We start from the raw sequence: 16,917 nt of genomic DNA, 5'->3' as shown, positions 1-16,917 counted from the left end.
CCCCCAACCCCTCCCAGAGCCCCAAAACCCCCGATTTCCCCCCCAAAACCAGCCAGGGCCCCCCAAAGCCCCCCAAATCCCCCGTTTTCTCCCCAAACCACCCCCGGAGCCCCCAGTTCCCCCCCAAGCCCCTCCAAATTTCAGGAAATCCCCCCGATTTCGGGGTGCCCCCCCCCCAATTTCGGGACCCCTCCAAAATTTGGGGACGCCCACATTTACGGTGACCCCCCCCCCCGTTTTGGTGCCCCCCCTTCCCCATTTCAGGGACCCCCCCAATTTTTTTTGACCCCCCTCCCCCCTCACATTTTGGGGCCCCCAAAAATTTGTGACCCCCCCCCCCCCCAAATTCTGGGGAATCACCCCCAAATTTTGGGGACCCCCTCCAAATTTTGGGGACCCCCCCCAATTTTGGGGACCCCCCCCATGTTGGGGACCCCCCCCCCCATTTTAGTGCCCCCCCCCCTTGTTTTTGGGGACTGCCCCATTCAAGTGCCCGCCCCCCCAATTCAGCGACATCCCCCCCATTTCGGGGGCCCTCCCCCCCCATTTTGGGGACCCCCCCCACTCCCAGTGACCCCCCCCCGAATTTTGGGGACCCCTCCCCCAGTTTCGGGGCCCCCCCCCCAAATTTCGGGACCCCCCCATCTCGAGGAATTCCGCCCCCCCCATTTTGGGACTGCCCCTCAATTCAGTGACACCCCCCCCCGTGTTTTGGGGACCCTCCCCCGACATTTTGGGGTCCCCCCCCACTCCATCGCCCCCCCCCCGAATTTCGGGGACCCCCCCCCGAATTTTAGGGCCCCCCCCCAGTTTCAATTCCCCCCCCCAATTCGGGGACTGCCCCATTCCAGTGCCCGCCCCCCAACTCAGCGACATCCCCCCATTTCGGGGGCCCTCCCTCCCCATTTTGCCCCCCCCCCCGCTCCATCGCCCCCCCCCTAATTTCGGGGACCCCCCCCCTAATTTCGGGGACCCCCCCCCAAATTTCGGCCCCCCCCCCCCCAGCTCACCCTCCTCGCTCTGGGGGTCGGGGCTGGAGTCGGACTCGGAGCTGCTGGCCGCCTCCTTCAGCCACTTCTTCCTCTTCTTGGGGGGGGGCTCGGCCTTCACCTTGGGGGGCTTCGCCTTGGCCTTGGGGGGGGCCGGGGGGGGCGCGGGGGGGCCCCGCGGCCGGCGCGGGGGCCGGGCCCTCGGGGGGGTGGCTCCTGGGGGGTTTCTCGCTGCGGGGGGGCTTCTCGGGGCGGGGGGGCTTGTCGGGGCGGGGGGGGCTTCTCGAGGCGGGGGGGCTTCTCGGGGGGCTCCGCTTTGGGGGGGGGCCGGGGCCTTGGGGCCGGCGGCCTTGGGTTGGTTCTGCCGCCTGGGGGGGGGGGGGGGGAAAGGGGGTGTCAAGGGGGGGGGGGGGACCCCCAAAATTATCCCCCTTAAATCGTGGGGATTCCCCCCCCCCCCCCAAATTGCGGGGAAGACCCTTAAAGTGTGGGGATCCCGGATCATTGGGACCCCCCTGCAAAATGAAAATGTGGGGAACCCCCCCCAAATGTGGGGACCCCCCCCCAAATGTGGGGACCCCCCCCAAATGTGGGGACCCCCCCCAAACTGTGGGGAACCCCCCCCAAATGTGGGGAACCCCCCCCCAAATGTGGGGAACCCCCCCCAAAATGTGGGGGCCCCCCCCCCAAATGTGGGGACCCCCCCCAAACTGTGGGGAACCCCCCCCAAATGTGGGGAACCCCCCCCAAATGTGGGGACCCCCCCCCAAATGTGGGGACCCCCCTGCAAAATGTGGGGAACCCCCCCCAAATGTGGGGACCCCCCCCCAAAATGTGGGGACCCCCCCAAATGTGGGGACCCCCCCCGAACTGTGGAGAACCCCCCCTTACAACTTGAGGACCCCCCCCCCCAAATCTGTGGGGACATCGGGGACCCCCCCAAAGCCCCCCCCCAAGGAGTGGGGCCCGCGAAGTGCCCCCCCCAGGGACCCCGATGTCCCCACGCCCCCCCCCCCGATGTCCCCAAGTGCCCCAAACGCCCCCCCTGGTGCCCCAAATGTCCCCAAAAATACCCCAAACGTCCCCGTGTCCCCTCACACCCCCTGGTGCCCCCCCCCGATGTCCCCATGAGCCCCCCATGTCCCCATGTCCCCCGAGGTCCCCGTGTCCCCAAATGTCCCCATGTCCCCAAGTCCCCTGATGTCCCCCATGTCCCTGTGTCCCTTGGTGTCCCCGTGCCCCCCAATGTCCCCGATGTCCCCGTGTCCCGATTGTCCCCAATGTCCCCGTGTCCCTCCGATGTCCCCATGTCCCCAATGTCCCCAATGTCCCCAAGTCCCCTGATGTCCCCAATGTCCCCGTGTCCCTTGGTGTCCCCGTGCCCCCCAGTGTCCCCAGTGCCCCTGTGTCCCGATTGTCCCCAATGTCCCCACGTCCCCTACTTCTCCCCAATGTCCCCGTGTCCCTCTATCCCCTGCTGTCCCCACGTCCCCTGCTTGTCCCCAACGTCCCCGTGTCCCCCGATGTCCACGATGTCCCTCCATCCCCTGACGTCCCCGCTGTCCCCACGTCCCCTGATTGTCCCCAGTGTCCCCGTGTCCCTTGGTGTCCCCGTGCCCCTGTATCCCGATTGTCCCCAATGTCCCCACGTCCCCTACTTCTCCCCAATGTCCCCGTGTCCCTCTATCCCTGCTGTCCCCACGTCCCCTGCTTGTCCCCAACGTCCCCGTGTCCCCCGATGTCCACGATGTCCCTCCATCCCCTGACGTCCCCGCTGTCCCCACGTCCCCTGATTGTCCCCAGTGTCCCCGTGTCCCTTGGTGTCCCCGTGCCCCTGTATCCCGATTGTCCCCAATGTCCCCACGTCCCCTACTTCTCCCCAATGTCCCCGTGTCCCTCTATCCCCTGCCGTCCCCACGTCCCCTGCTTGTCCCCAACGTCCCCGTGTCCCCCGATGTCCCCGATGTCCCTCTATCCTGATTGTCCCCAATGTCCCCATGTCCCTTGATGTCCCTGCTGTCCCCATGTCCCCTGATTGTCCCCAACGTCCCCATGTCCCAATTGTCCCCAATGTCCCCATGTCCCTTGATGTCCCTGCTGTCCCCACGTCCCCTGCTTGTCCCCAACGTCCCCGTGTCCCCCGATGTCCACGATGTCCCTCTATCCTGATTGTCCCCAATGTCCCCAATGTCCCCATGTCCCTTGATGTCCCTGCTGTCCCCACGTCCCCTGCTTGTCCCCAACGTCCCCGTGTCCCCCGATGTCCCCAATGTCCCTCTATCCCGATTGTCCCCAATGTCCCTGATGTCCCTCTATCCCCTGCTGTCCCCAATGTCCCCGTGTCCCTTGATGTCCCCGTGCCCCCCAATGTCCCCAACGTCCCCGTATCCCGATTGTCCCCAATGTCCCCGTGTCCCTTGTTGTCCCCATACCCCCAATGTCCCCGATGCCCCTGTATCCCGATTGTCCCCAATGTCCCCACGTCCCCTGCTTGTCCCCAACATCCCCGTGTCCCTCTATCCCCTGCTGTCCCCACGTCCCCTGCTTGTCCCCAATGTCCCCATGCCCCCCGATGCCCCCGATGTCCCTCCATCCCCTGACGTCCCTGCTGTCCCCATGCCCCCCGATTGTCCCCAATGTCCCTGTGTCCCTTGTTGTCCCCATACCCCCAATGTCCCTGATGCCCCTGTATCCCGATTGTCCCCAATGTCCCCACGTCCCCTGCTTGTCCCCAACATCCCCGTGTCCCTCTATCCCCTGCTGTCCCCACGTCCCCTGCTTGTCCCCAATGTCCCCATGCCCCCCGATGCCCCCGATGTCCCTCCATCCCCTGACGTCCCTGCTGTCCCCATGCCCCCCGATTGTCCCCAATGTCCCTGTGTCCCTTGTTGTCCCCATACCCCCAATGTCCCCGATGCCCCTGTATCCCGATTATCCCCAATGTCCCCACGTCCCCTGCTTGTCCCCAATGTCCCCATGCCCCCCGACGTCCCCGTGTTCCTCGATGTCCCCACGTCCCCCAATTGTCCCCAACGTCCCCATGTCCCTTGATGTCCCCGTGCCCCCCAATGTCCCCGATGTCCCTCTATCCCGATTGTCCCCAATGTCCCCGCGTCCCCCGATGTCCCCAATGTCCCTCTATCCCCTACTGTCCCCACGTCCCTGTCCCCAACGTCCCCGTGTCCGATGTCCCCATGCCCCCCGATGTCCCCGATGTCCCTCTATCCCCTGCTTGTCCCCAATGCCCCCGCGTCCCCCGATGTCCCCACGTCCCCCGCTGTCCCCGCGCCCCCCGTCCCCGTCCCCGCGGTCACCGGACGGCGGCGAGGGGCCGGTGCCAGGGCCGCCGGGAGCAGACGCGCACGCAGTCCTTCTTGTTGACGTTCTCCAGGAACTTGACGTAGAGCCGCTGGTACCGGTGCTTGGCGTCCCCGAAGTACCCCAGGTACTGCGCGGCCCCCGTCAGCGCCCCCAAAATCCACCTCCGGGGCAACCCCGGACCCCAAAGGAACCCCCCGGGGCACCCCCAGACCCCAAAGGAACCCCCCGGGGCACCCCCAGACCCCAAAACCGCCCCCAGGGCACCCCCAGACCATAAATAACCCATGGGGCACCCCCAGGCCCTAAATACCCCATAGGGACCCCCCAGACCCCAAATACCCCATGGGACACCCCCAGGCCCTAAATACCCCATAGGGACCCCCCAGATCCCAAATACCCCATAGGGACCCACCAGACCCCAAATACCCCATGGGACACCCCCGGGCCCTAAATACCCTATAGGGACCCCCCAGACCCCAAATACTCCGAGGGGCACCCCCAGACCCCAAATACCCCATTGGGCACCCCGAGACCCTAAATACCCCATAGGGATCCCCCAGACCCCAAATACCCCATGGGACGCCCCCAAGCCCTAAATACCCCATAGGGACCCCCCAGGCCCCAAATACCCCATGCCCCTCCCCCCCAAGACCCCAAAATACCCCCAGGGACCCCCCCCCAGACCCCGAACACCCTCAGGGCCCCCCCCCCGACCCCAAAAGTGCCCCCCCAACCCCAAATGTGCCCCCCCCCGACCCCAAATAATGCCAGGGACCCCCCCCCAGGACCCCAAAATACCCCCAGGACCCCCCCCGACCGCAAATAATGCCAGGGACCCCCCCCCAAGACCCCAAAATACCGCCAGGGCCCCCCCCCGACCGCAAATGTGCCCCCCCCAACCCCAAATAATGCCAGGGACCCCCCTCCAGACCCCAAACACCCCCAGGGACCCCCCCCCGACCCCAAATGTGCCCCCCCCGACCCCAAATGTGCCCCCTCAACCCCAAATAATGCCAGGGACACCCCCCCCAAGACCCCAAAATACCCCCAGGACCCCCCCCAGACCCCAAATGTGCTCCCCCAACCCCAAATAATGCCAGGGACACCCCCCCCAAGACCCCAAAATACCCCCAGGGCCCCCCCCGACCCCAAATGTGCCCCCCCAACCCCAAATAATGCCAGGGACACCCCCCCAAGACCCCAAACACCCCCAGGGCCCCCCCCCGACCCCAAATGTGCCCCCCCCGACCCCAAATAATGCCAGGGACACCCCCCCCAGACCCCAAAATACCCCCAGGGCCCCCCTCCCGACCCCAAATGCGCCCCCCCCGACCCCAAATAATGCCAGGGACCCCCCCCCAGACCCCAAAATACCCCCAGGGCCCCCCCTCGACCCCAAATGTGCCCCCCCCGACCCCAAATGTGCCCCCCCTGACCCCAAATAATGCCAGGGACCCCCCCCCCCCAGACCCCAAACACCCTCAGGGCCCCCCCCCGACCCCGAAGCGCCCCCCCCGACCCCGAAGCGCCCCCCCCGACCCCGAAGCGCCCCCCCCCGACCCCGAAGCGCCCCCCCCGACCCCGAAGCGCCCCCCCGGCCCCACTCACGTTGCTGGTGGCGCAGAACTGCCGCTGCCCGTCCTTGATCTCGGGGGTGAATTTCTGCAGCAGCGCCTTCTGCACCCGCCAGATCGGGGGGGGCTCGCGGCCCGTCTGCAGCGCCAGCTGGGGGGGGCGCGGGGGGGTCGGGGGGGGTCGGACCCCAAAAAGGGGCCCCCGGCCCCGAAACGCGGCCCCCAAATCCCCCCCGGAAACCCCAAAGCCCAATGCAGCGCCTCCCAGTGCCTCCCAGTAAGTCCCAGCTGGGGGGGGCACAGGGGGATCGGGGGGGGGCACCACGGGGTGGGGTCGGACCCCAAAAAGGGGCCCCCGGCCCCAAAACGCGGCCCCCAAATCCCCCCCGGAAACCCCAAAGCGCGCAGCCCAATGCAGCGCCTCCCAGTACGTCCCAGTGCCTCCCAGTAAGTCCCAGATGGGGAGGGCACAGCGAGGTCAGGGGGGGCACCGCGGGGGGTGTCGGACCCCAAAAAGGGGCCCTCGACCCCAAAACGCTGCCCCCAAATCCCCCCAGAAACCCCGAAGCGCGCAGCCCAATGCAGCGCCTCCCAGTACGTCCCAGTAAGTCCCAGTGCCTCCCAGTAAGTCCCAGATGGGGGGGGCACAGGGGGATCGGGGGGGGGCACCACGGGGTGGGTCGGACCCAAAAAGGGGCCCCCGGCCCCAAAACGCTGCCCCCAAATCCCCCCCAGAAACCCCAAAGCGCGCAGCCCAATGCAGCGCCTCCCAGTGCCTCCCAGTATGTCCCAGTGCCTCCCAGTAAGTCCCAGCTGGGGAGGGCACAGGGGGGTCGGGGGGGGCACCGCGGGGGGTGTCGGACCCCAAAAAAGGGCCCTCGACCCCAAAATGCTGCCCCCAAATCCCCCCGGAAACCCCAAAGCGCGCAGCCCAATGCAGCGCCTCCCAGTACGTCCCAGTAAGTCCCAGTGCCTCCCAGTAAGTCCCAGCTGGGGGGGGAGCACGGTGGGGTCGGGGGGGGGCACCGCGGGGGGGGGGTCGGACCCAAAAAGGGGCCCCCGGCCCCGAAACGCGGCCCCCAAATCCCCCCCGGAAACCCCAAAGCGCGCAGCCCAATGCAGCGCCTCCCAGTACGTCCCAGTATGTCCCAGTATGTCCCAGTGCCTCCCAGTAAGTCCCAGCTGGGGAGGGCACAGCGAGGTCGGGGGGGGCACCGCAGGGGGTGTCGGACCCCAAAAAGGGGCCCCCGGCCCCGAAACGCTGCCCCAAAATCCCCCCCGGAAACCCCAAAGCGCGCAGCCCAATGCAGCGCCTCCCAGTGCCTCCCAGTACGTCCCAGTGCCTCCCAGTGAGTCCCAGCTGGGGGGGGCACAGGGGGATCGGGGGGGGGCACCACGGGGTGGGTCGGACCCAAAAAGGGGCCCCCGGCCCCAAAACGCTGCCCCCAAATCCCCCCCGGAAACCCCAAAGCGCGCAGCCCAATGCAGCGCCTCCCAGTGCCTCCCAGTGCCTCCCAGTAAGTCCCAGCTGGGGGGGGAGCACGGTGGGGTCGGGGGGGGCACCACAGGGGGGGTGTCGGACCCAAAAAGGGGCCCCCGGCCCCAAAACGCGGCCCCAAAATCCCCCCCGGAAACCCCAAAGCGCGCAGCACAATGCAGCGCCTCCCAGTGCCTCCCAGTACGTCCCAGTACCTCCAGGGGCTCCCAGTACTTACCAATAAGTGCCAGTGCCTCCCAGTATCTCCCAGTGCCTCCTGGTGCTTCCCAGTGCTCCCAATAATTCCCAGTCCCTCCCAGTAAGTCCCAGTGCCTCCCAGTCCCTCTCAGTATTTCCCAGTCCCTCCCAGTATCTTCCAGTCCCTCCCAGTATCTCCCAGTGCCCACCTGTTGGCCCCGGATCTTCTCCACGGGGACACGGAGCTTGGAGGGAGCCTCCGGGCCTTTTCCCAGTGCCTCCCAGTGCCTCCCAGTGCCCTTGGTCTCTCTCCCAGTCCCTCCCAGTGCCTCCCAGTCCCTCCCAGCGCCTCCCAGCACCCCCCAGTCCCTCCCAGTCCCTCCCAGTACCCACCTTCAGCACCTGGATGTCCTCCACAGGGATGAGAGCCTCACCTTGGTCTCAGAAGCAGCCTCCAATCCCCCTCCCAGTGCCTCCCAGTGCCCCCAATCCCCCTCCCAGTGCCCCCAATCCCCCTCCCAGTCCCTCCCAGTCCCTCCCAGCACCTCCCAGCGCCCCCCAGTCCCTCCCAGTCCCTCCCAGTACCCACCTTCAGCACCTGGATGTCCTCCACAGGGATGAGAGCCTCACCTTGGTCTCAGAAGCAGCCTCCGATCCCCCTCCCAGTGCCTCCCAGTGCCCCCAATCCCCCTCCCAGTGCCCCCAATCCCCCTCCCAATGCCTCCCAGTCCCTCCCAGTGCCCCCCAGTGCCTCCCAGTCCCTCCCAGTGCCCACCTTCAGCGCCTGGATGTCCTCCACATGTATGAGAGCCTCGTCCCAGCCTCAGAAGCAGCCTCCAATCCCCCTCCCAGTGCCTCCCGGTGCCCCCAATCCCCCTCCCAGTCCCGCCCAGCGCCCCCCAGTCCCTCCCAGTCCCTCCCAGTGCCCACCTTCAGCGCCTGGATGTCCTCCACGCGCACGACGAACTCGTCCCTCTCGCGGAAGATGCCCTCCCCGCCGCTCTCGGCCTCGTCCTCGTCGGTGTCCCCGCAGACGGCCGCCGTCTCCTGCTTCTTGGCCAGGTGCAGAGGCCGCGAGTCCTCGGCCTCCTCGCGCTCGGGGGAGGCCGGCGCCGCCGCTTCGGGGGGGCCCTTGGGCGCCGGGGGGGACGGGGGGGCCGCCGGGACCACCGCCGGGGCGGCCGGGGGAGGCTCGGGCTGGGAGCCCTCCGAGGGCACGGGGCTGGGGGGCTGCGGCTCCGGCGGGGGGGGGTCTGCAGGGGGTAAGGGGGGAGGGGGGTTAGAATAAGGGGGTGGGGGGCACTGGGGGGGGGGGAATGGGGCCTCCGGGAGGGCGCTGTGGGGCTGGGAGGTCGTTATAGGGCCCGGGAGGTTGTTATGGGGCCAGGAGGTCACTATAAGGCCCAGGAGGTCGTTATAGGGCCCGGGAGGCTGGTATGGGGCCAGGAGGTCACTATAAGGCCCAGGAGGTCGTTATAGGGCCCAGGAGGCTGGTATGGGGTCAGGAGGTGGCTGTGGGGCCAGGAGGTCGTTATAGGGCCCGGGAGACTGGTATGGGGTCAGGAGGTCGCTGTGGGGCCAGGAAGTTGTTATAGGGCCCGGGAGGCTGTTTTGGGGCCCAGGAGGTTGTTATAGGGCCCGGGAGGCTGGTGTAGGGCCAGGAGATCGTTATAGGGCCCTGGAGGCTGGTATGGGACCAGGAGGTCACTATAAGGCCAGGAGATCGTTATAGGACCCAGGAGGCTGGTACGGGACCAGGACGTCATTATAAGGCCAGGAGATCGTTATAGGGCCCGGGAGGCTGGTATGGGGCCAGGAGGTCGCTATAAGGCCCAGGAGGTTGTTATAGGGTCCGGGAGGGTGGTATGGGGCCAGGAGGTGGCTATGGGGCTCAGGAGATCGTTATAGGGCCCGGGAGGCTGGTATGGGGCCCAGGAGGTTGTTATAGGGCCCGGGAGGCTGATAAAGGGCCAGGAGCTCATTATAGGGCCCGGGAGGCTGGTGTGAGGCCAGGAGATGGCTATAGGGCCAGGAGGTCGTTACAGGGCCCAGGAGGCTGGTATGGGGCCAGGAGGTTGCTATGGGGCCAGGAGGTCACCATGGGGCCCAGGAGTCCGCTATGGGGCTCGAGAGGTCACCATGGGGCTTGAGAGGCGGCTATAGGGCCCAGGAGGCTGTTATAGGACCCAGGAGGTCCCTATGGGGCCAGGAGGTGGCTGTGGGGCCAGGAGGTCGCTATGGAGCCCAGGAGGCCGCTACGGGGCCAGGAGGTCGCTATAGGGCCCGGGAGGTCCCTATGGGGCCCAGAGATCACCATCGGGTCAGGAAGTCGCTACGGGGCCCGGGAGGCTGCTATAGGGCCAGGAGGCCCCTATGAGGCCCAGGAGACGACTGAGGCCCAGGAGGCCGCTATGGGGCCAGGAGGCCGCTATGGGGCCCGGAGGTCCCTACAGGGCCAGGAGGTCCCTATGAGGCCCAGGAGGCCGCTATGGGGCCAGGAGGCCGCTATGGGGCCCGGGAGGTGGCTATGGGGCCCAGGAGGCCATTATGGGGCCCAGGACATATCTACGGGGTCCAGGGGCTTTATATGAGGCCCAGGAGGTATCTATGGGGCCCGGGAGGCACCTATAGGGCCCAGGATGTGTTTATGGGGCCCAGGAGATTGTTATGGGTCCCAGGAGGTGGCTATGAGGCCCAGGAGGTTTCTATGGGTCCCAGGAGACATCTACGGGGCCCGGGAGGCCGCTATAGGGCCCGGGAGGTCTCTATGGGTCCCAGGACATTGCTATGGGTCCCAGGAGGTCCCTATGGGGCCTAGGAGGTCCCTACGGGTCCCAGGAGGCCGTTACGGCTCCCAGGAGAACCCCACGACACTTTTGTGGGTGCCAGGAGAGGCCTCTGCGGGCAGCAAAGAGGCTGCTGGAGGCTCCCTGGGCCTCCCAGCGCCTCCCAGTAGCTCCCAGCACCTCCCAGCACCCCCCCACAACCCCCAAGATCCCCTATAACCCCCCCCCCCACCCCCCTAAAGCCCCCAGCACCCCGCCCAACCCCTCCACCCCCCATCCTCCCCTCCATCCACCCGCCGCGGCCTCCCCTTCATCCGCGGGCAGCCTCTCCCCCGGCCTCCCCCACCCCATTCCCACCGCATTTTTCCCCCCCCCCCCCCAAAAACAAAGACCCACCGGCCGTGTCGGGGTCGCGGCGGTCGGCGGGGTCGTAGAGGGCGGAGATGGCGGAGGAGATGCTCTTCTGCAGGTCCTGGTTCTTGCTGACCGAGTCCTCCTCGTCGGACGAGAAGGAGGGCAGGGTCTCCAGGTTGCGCTTCAGCTCCTCGTCCAGCCGCTTGCAGGGGCTGGGGCACGCCATCACCAGCCCCTCGCCCTCCGGCCCCTCCAACCCCCCCGGCAGCAGCTGGGGGGGGCCCACCGAGAAGGGCTGGGGGGCGGCGGCGGAGGCGGCGGGGGGAGGCCGGGAGCCCTTGGAAGGGCTGGCGGAGGCCGGCGGCGGCGGCGGCGGCGGGGGCTGGCGCTTGCCGGCCTTGAGGAAGTCGAGGAAGGAGGCCATGAAGCCCGAGCGCACCTCGGGGGTCTTCTCCTCGGCCTCGCGGATCTTCTGCTTGATGCGCTCCCGCGACGCCCCCACCTCCGCACCGGGGGGGGCCGGGGGTCCCGGGGGGGCCGAGGGAGGCTGCGGGAGGCCCTCGCCCGACGGGCCCTCCGAGGGTTTGGGCACCGGGAGCTTGATCTGAGAGGGAGGAAAGGGGGAAGAAACGGGGGGGGGTGGGTCAGCGAAACCCCCCAAAACTGGCCCCTAAATGTTGGGGGGGGGGGGAATCCCAAATCCGGCCGCCTGCCCCAAAAGCGAGGCCCCAGACCCCCCCCAAAACCCCAAATCCTGCCCTCGATAGGCTTGGAGGCACCAAGGCCTCGCAGCCGGCCTCAGCCCGTTCCTGGGGGGCGAAGGTCGGGGAAGGGCCCCAAAGCGGCCTTTTTGTCCCCAAAAATCCAGCCCCGGACCCCACGGTGCTTTTGGCCCCCCCGAGATCCCAACGTCCAAATCCCCAAATCCTCCAAATCCCGACCTCCAAGACCTCCAAGCCGCGACCACCAGGCCCAAACCCAACCTCCGACAGGTTTGGAGGCTCCAAGGCCAGACAGAACCACCCGAAATCCTCCATTTTCCACCCAAAACCTCATTCCCGGCCCCTACAGTGCCTCTCACCTGAGACCCCCCCAAATCCCCCAAATCCTCTCCCCGAAGACCTCCAACCCACGACCACCAACCCCAAACCTGACCCCAATACCCCAACCCAACCGCCGCCATTTCGAGGCCCCCGAGACCAAAGAGGACCTCCCGAAATCCTCCCGTTTGCCCCCAAAACACATCCCCAAACCCCACAGGGCCTCTCAAGCCCCCTAAGACCCTTCCAAGACCCCCCCAAATCCCCCAAATCTTCTCCTCCCAGACCTCCAACCCATCACCACCAACCCCAAACCCAACCTCCGACATTTTGGAGGTCACAAGACCAAACACGACCTCCCCAAATCCTCTGTTTTCCCCAAAAAAACTATCCCCAGCCCCTTCAGCCTCCCGAGACCACCCCAAAGCCTCACCTTGAAGACCTCAAAGCCAAGACCACCAACCCCAAACCCAACCTCGATTCCCAAACCCAACCTCTGCCATTTTGGAGGCCAGGAGACCAAACACAACCTCTCAAAATCCTCCATTTCCTACCCCAAAACCCACCCCCAACCCAAGACCCCTCCAAGACCTCCCCAAATCCCCCAAATCTTCTCCTCCAAGACCTCCAACCCATCACCACCAACCCCAAACCCAACCTCCGACATTTTGGAGGCCAGGAGGCCAAACACGACCTCCTGAAATCCTCCGTTTCCCCCAAAAAAACTATCCCCAGCCCCTTCAGCCTCCTGAGACCACCCCAAAGCCTCACCTCCAAGACCTTAAAGCCAAGACCACCAACCCCAAACCCAACCTCGATTCCCAAACCCAACCTCCACCAGTTTGGAGGCCAGGAGACCAAACAGAACATCCCGAAATCCTCCATTTTTCCCCCAAAACCCATCCCTAGCCCTACCAGCCCAACAAGACTCCCCCAAATCCTCTCCTCGAAGACCTCCAACCCAGGACCACCGATCTCAAACCCAACCTTGATTCCCAAACCCAACCTCAGCCATTTTGGAGGCCAGGAGACCAAACAGAACCTCTCAAAATCCTCCATTTCCTACCCCAAAACCCACCCCCAACCCCCTCAGCCCACCAACACCTCCCCAAATCACCCAAATCCTCACCTCAATGACCTCCAACCCATCACCACCAACCCCAAACCCAACCTCTGACATTTTGGAGGTCACAAGACCAAACACGACCTCCCCAAATCCTCCGTTTCCCCCAAAAAACTATCCCCAGCCCCTTCAGCCTCCTGAGACCACCCCAAAGCCTCACCTCCAAGACCTCAGAGCCAAGACCACCAACCCCAAACCCAACCTCGATTCCCAAACCCAACCTCTGCCATTTTGGAGGCCGGGAGACCAAACACAACCTCTCAAAATCCTCCATTTCCTACCCCAAAACCCACCCCCAACCCCCTCAGCCCACCAACACCTCCCCAAATCCCCCAAATCCTCACCTCGACGACCTCCAACCCATGGCCACCAACCCCTAACCCAAGCTCCGCCATTTTGGAGGCCAGGAGGCCAAACAGAACCTCCCGAAACCCTCCCTTTTCCCCCCAAAACCCATCCTGAGTCCCCAAAGCACCGTGAGACTCCTCCAAGACCCCCCCAAATCCCCCAAGTCTTCTCCTCCAAGACCTCCAATCCATCACCACCAACCCCAAACCCAACCTCCGACATTTTGGAGGCCAGGAGGCCAAACACGACCTCCTGAAATCCTTCCTTTTTTCCCCAAAAAACTATCCCCAGCCCCTTCAGCCTCCTGAGACCACCCCAAAGCCTCACCTCCAAGACCTCAGAGCCAAGACCACCAACCCCAAACCCAACCTCGATTCCCAAACCCAACCTCCACCAGTTTGGAGGCCAGGAGACCAAACGGGACCTCCTGAAATCCTCCGTTTTACCTCGATAAACCCGTCACCAGCCCCCAAAGCAACCTGAGACCCCCCCCAAGACCCTCCAAATCCCCCAAATCCTCGCCTCGACGACCTCCAACTCACGGCCACCAACCCCAAACCCAACCTCCGCCATTTTGGAGGCCAGGAGGCCGAACAGAACCTCTCGAAATCCTCCATTTCCCCCCCAAAACCCATCCTGAGTCCCCAAAGCACCGTGAGACCCCTCCAAGACCCCCCCAAATCCCCCAAATCTTCTCCTCCAAGACCTCCAACCCATCACCACCAACCCCAAACCCAACCTCCGCCACTTTGGAGGCCAGGAGGCCGAACAGAACCTCCCGAAACCCTCCCTTTTCCCCCCAAAACCCATCCCCAGCCCCACCGCCCAGCCCCTCACCTTGAGGGGCCGCAGCGGCTCCATCCCGGCCCCATCCGCCCCGTCCTCGCCCCCCTTCCTGCCCCGACCCCTCCCTCGCCCCCGGGGCTTCTTGGCCCCGTCGGGGGGAGGCGCGAGGAGGCCGGGGGGCTCCGCCAGCGGCCGGATGCGGGGCCTCCCCCGGGGCCGGGGGGGTCCCTCGCGCTTGGGCTTGGTGGGCTTGCGGCCGCGCTTCTTGGGGCCGCCGGGGGGGCCGGGGGGGGGGCAGAAGTCGATGTCCCCCAGGGGGCTGAGGCTGGGCCGGGCGCGGCAGCTGGAGATGAGGTCGGGGAGGAGGTCGGGGAGGCGGCGGCTGTTGAGGCGGATGTCGGCGGGGACGTCGGCCTTGTCCTCGTCGTCCTCGAACTCGTACTCCTGCGCGTAGGTCTTCTTGGGGGGGGGCGGGAAGGGGTCCCGCTTGCGCAGCAGCTGGAAGGAGGAGGTGCGCAGCAGCTTCTTGGGCTTGGACGAGCAGAAGAGGGGGGCGGCGTGGGGGGGCTTCGGGGGGGCCGGCTCGCCGGGGGCCCCCCCCTGGATCAGCCCCAGCGGCTCGGCGTTGACGGTGGAGGGCAGCTGGTGCTTGGCGGCCTCCAGCCCCAGGGCGGCCTCGCCGGGGGGGTCCGGCGGGCAGAAGGGGGGGTAGCCCTGCCCCAGCGCGTACGGGGGGGGGCGGCGGCGGCGGGGGCGGCGGCTGGGGGGGGGGCGGCCTTCATCCCCTCGGGCCGGGGCTCCAGGGGGGGGCCGGGGCCGGCCTCGTCCTCCTCCTCCTCCTCCTCGTCCTCCTCCTCGTCCTCCTCGTCCTCGCCGGCCGCCTTGGGGGCGAACTCCTCGGGGGGGGGCCCGAACATGTCCTCCATGCCGGGGAAGAAGCCGCGCTCCTCGTCCTGCAGCAGCGCGTCGGGGAAGCAGATGGAGGTGAGGGGCACGAAGCGCGCCCCCCCCCTTGCCCCCCCCAGCCGGGCTGCCCCCCCCGGCGCCCCCGAACTGGTCCTTGGCGTCCAGCGGGGCCGGGGGGCCCGGCGGGGGGGCCTCGGCGTGGGGCGGCAGCAGGTGAGGGGGCGCCCCCCCCGGCACCCCGCCGGCACCGGCGGCCCCCCCGCTGCCGGGGGGGGGGCCAAGGTGGGTCTCCAAGCCCAGGGGGGGCTCCAAGAAGTCCTGGATCTCCTGGGGGGGCGGCAGCACCTCCATGGCCCCGGGGGGGGGCAGCTGGGGGGAGGCCTGCGGGTGGGCCTGGTGCAGGTGGGCTTCGAGCAGCAGCTGCGGGGAGGGGGCGGCCGAGGGGGGGGGCCAGCGGCGGCGCCTCCAGCAGGTGGACGTCCAGGGGGGGCCGCCCCTTGGGGGGGCGCCCGTGGAGCTGGCTCTGGGTGTGGGTGAGCACCGAGGGCAGGAGCGGCCCCCCCAGGTCGGCGTGGGGGGGCTCCAGCAGCAGGCCGTGGGCTTCCAGCCCCCCCCCGGCGGCGGCGGCGGCGGCGGCGGCAGCGGCGGCGGCAGCAGCGGCGGCGGCGGCGGCGGGCGGGGGGGGCCCGTGCTCGGGGGTCTTGGGCAGGTAGGCGGCGTGGGGGGGGCCCAGCTCCTTCGGGCCCCCCCCGGCTTTCTTCAGCTCGTAGGAATCCAGGGGGGGCGCGCCGGGGGGGGGGCGCGGGGGGCGGCGGCGGGGGGGGGCCCCGGCGGCGGGGGCGGCGGGGGGGGGGCCGTAGTGGACCACCGAGGTGGCCGCCAGCCCCTCGGCCCCCGCCGCCGCCGCCGCCGCCACCACCGCGCCCCCCCCGCAGGCCTTGCCGGCCCCCGGCCCCCCCCCGGCAGCGCCGGCGGCGGCCCCCCCGCGCCCCTCGGGCTTCTTCTTCTCCTTCAGCAGCGCCAGCTCCAGCGCCCCCGGCCCCCCCTCCAGGTTGGAGTTGGGCCGGATGACGCTGGGGTGGGCCAGGGCCCCGTAGCCCCCCCCCCACCACCACCAGGCCCTTGGGCGCCCCCCCCCCGCTCCTCGCAGCCCCCCCCCAGCCCCTCGCCCGGCCCCCGGGGGGGGCTGGGGGCTTGCAGCAGGTGCTGGATGAGGAAGTCCTCGTCCTCGCTGCGCTCGGCCCCCAGCAGCTCGGCCTCCCCCTTGCCCCCCCCCTTGACGAAGGCGGGCGGGGGGGGGCCCCTCTCCAGGCCCCCCCCGGGCGCCGCCGGCCCCCCCCCCGCCGTAGGCCGGGGGGAGGAAGGAGGGCGACAGGAGGTACTTGGGGGGGTGCCCGGGGGACGCCCCGCTGGGGGGGCGCCCGCCGGGGGGGGACTGCAGGGGGCGGATGATGGGGGAGGGGCTGGACCCCCCCAGCGCCCCCGCCCCGTAGGGCAGGGGGGGGCCGGGCCCGTAGCCCAGCGAGGGGCTGGGGGCCGCCAGGCCCGGGGGGGGGCGGCGGCGGGGGGGGGTGGCGGCGGGGGCTGGGTGGCGGGGGGCTGGCCCGGGGGGGGGCCCCCGTAGCCTCCCCCCGCGGCCCCGGCCGCCCCCCCCTCGCCGGGCACCCCGTAGGGCAGCGCCTGCAGCTGCTCGGGGGAGTAGGTGGGGGGGGGGCCCGGCGCAGGCCTGCAGCCCCCCCGCCGCCGCCGCCCCCCCCCGCGCCGCCACCGCCGCCCCCCCCCGCCGCCGCCGCCGCCGCCCCCCGCCTTGCCCCCCCCCCGAAGCCCCCCCCGGGAGCGGCGGGGGGCGGCGGGGGGGCCGGCGGAGGACGGGGGCGGCGGGGGAGGCGGCGGCGGGGGGGGCTGCGGGGGGGGTGGCTCCGTAGGCCGGGGCCCCCCCCGGCGCCCCCCCCCGGCCCCATGGCCAGCAGCCCGGGGGGGGGCTGCCCGGGGGAGTAGGCGGGCGAGTGGCCGGC

The 16,917-nt window shown here is 68.6% G+C and overlaps 1 protein-coding gene across 1 annotated transcript; it reads right to left on the bottom strand.

Annotated features, from left to right (window-relative positions):
• Positions 1 to 1,010: 1,010 nt before the first annotated feature.
• Positions 1,011 to 16,708, bottom strand: LOC308186459 (proline-rich protein 12-like; the record flags this gene model as incomplete). The annotated part of the gene is given in 13 exon segments (XM_080608588.1): positions 1,011 to 1,140; positions 1,142 to 1,308; positions 1,311 to 1,357; positions 4,304 to 4,437; positions 5,919 to 6,035; positions 8,490 to 8,812; positions 10,742 to 11,303; positions 14,048 to 14,767; positions 14,770 to 15,018; positions 15,020 to 15,353; positions 15,355 to 16,003; positions 16,006 to 16,238; positions 16,240 to 16,708. Coding segments are annotated over 13 exon segments (4,134 nt in total), but the record flags the coding sequence as incomplete, so codon positions are not given.
• Positions 16,709 to 16,917: the final 209 nt, after the last annotated feature.

Source organism: Anser brachyrhynchus (genome assembly GCF_964034855.1).
Source record: "Anser brachyrhynchus genome assembly, contig: SCAFFOLD_687, whole genome shotgun sequence".
Lineage (NCBI taxonomy): Eukaryota > Metazoa > Chordata > Aves > Anseriformes > Anatidae > Anser > Anser brachyrhynchus.
The sequence above is the reverse complement of the archived record's forward strand: the minus strand, read 5'-3'. Positions and strand labels throughout refer to the sequence as shown.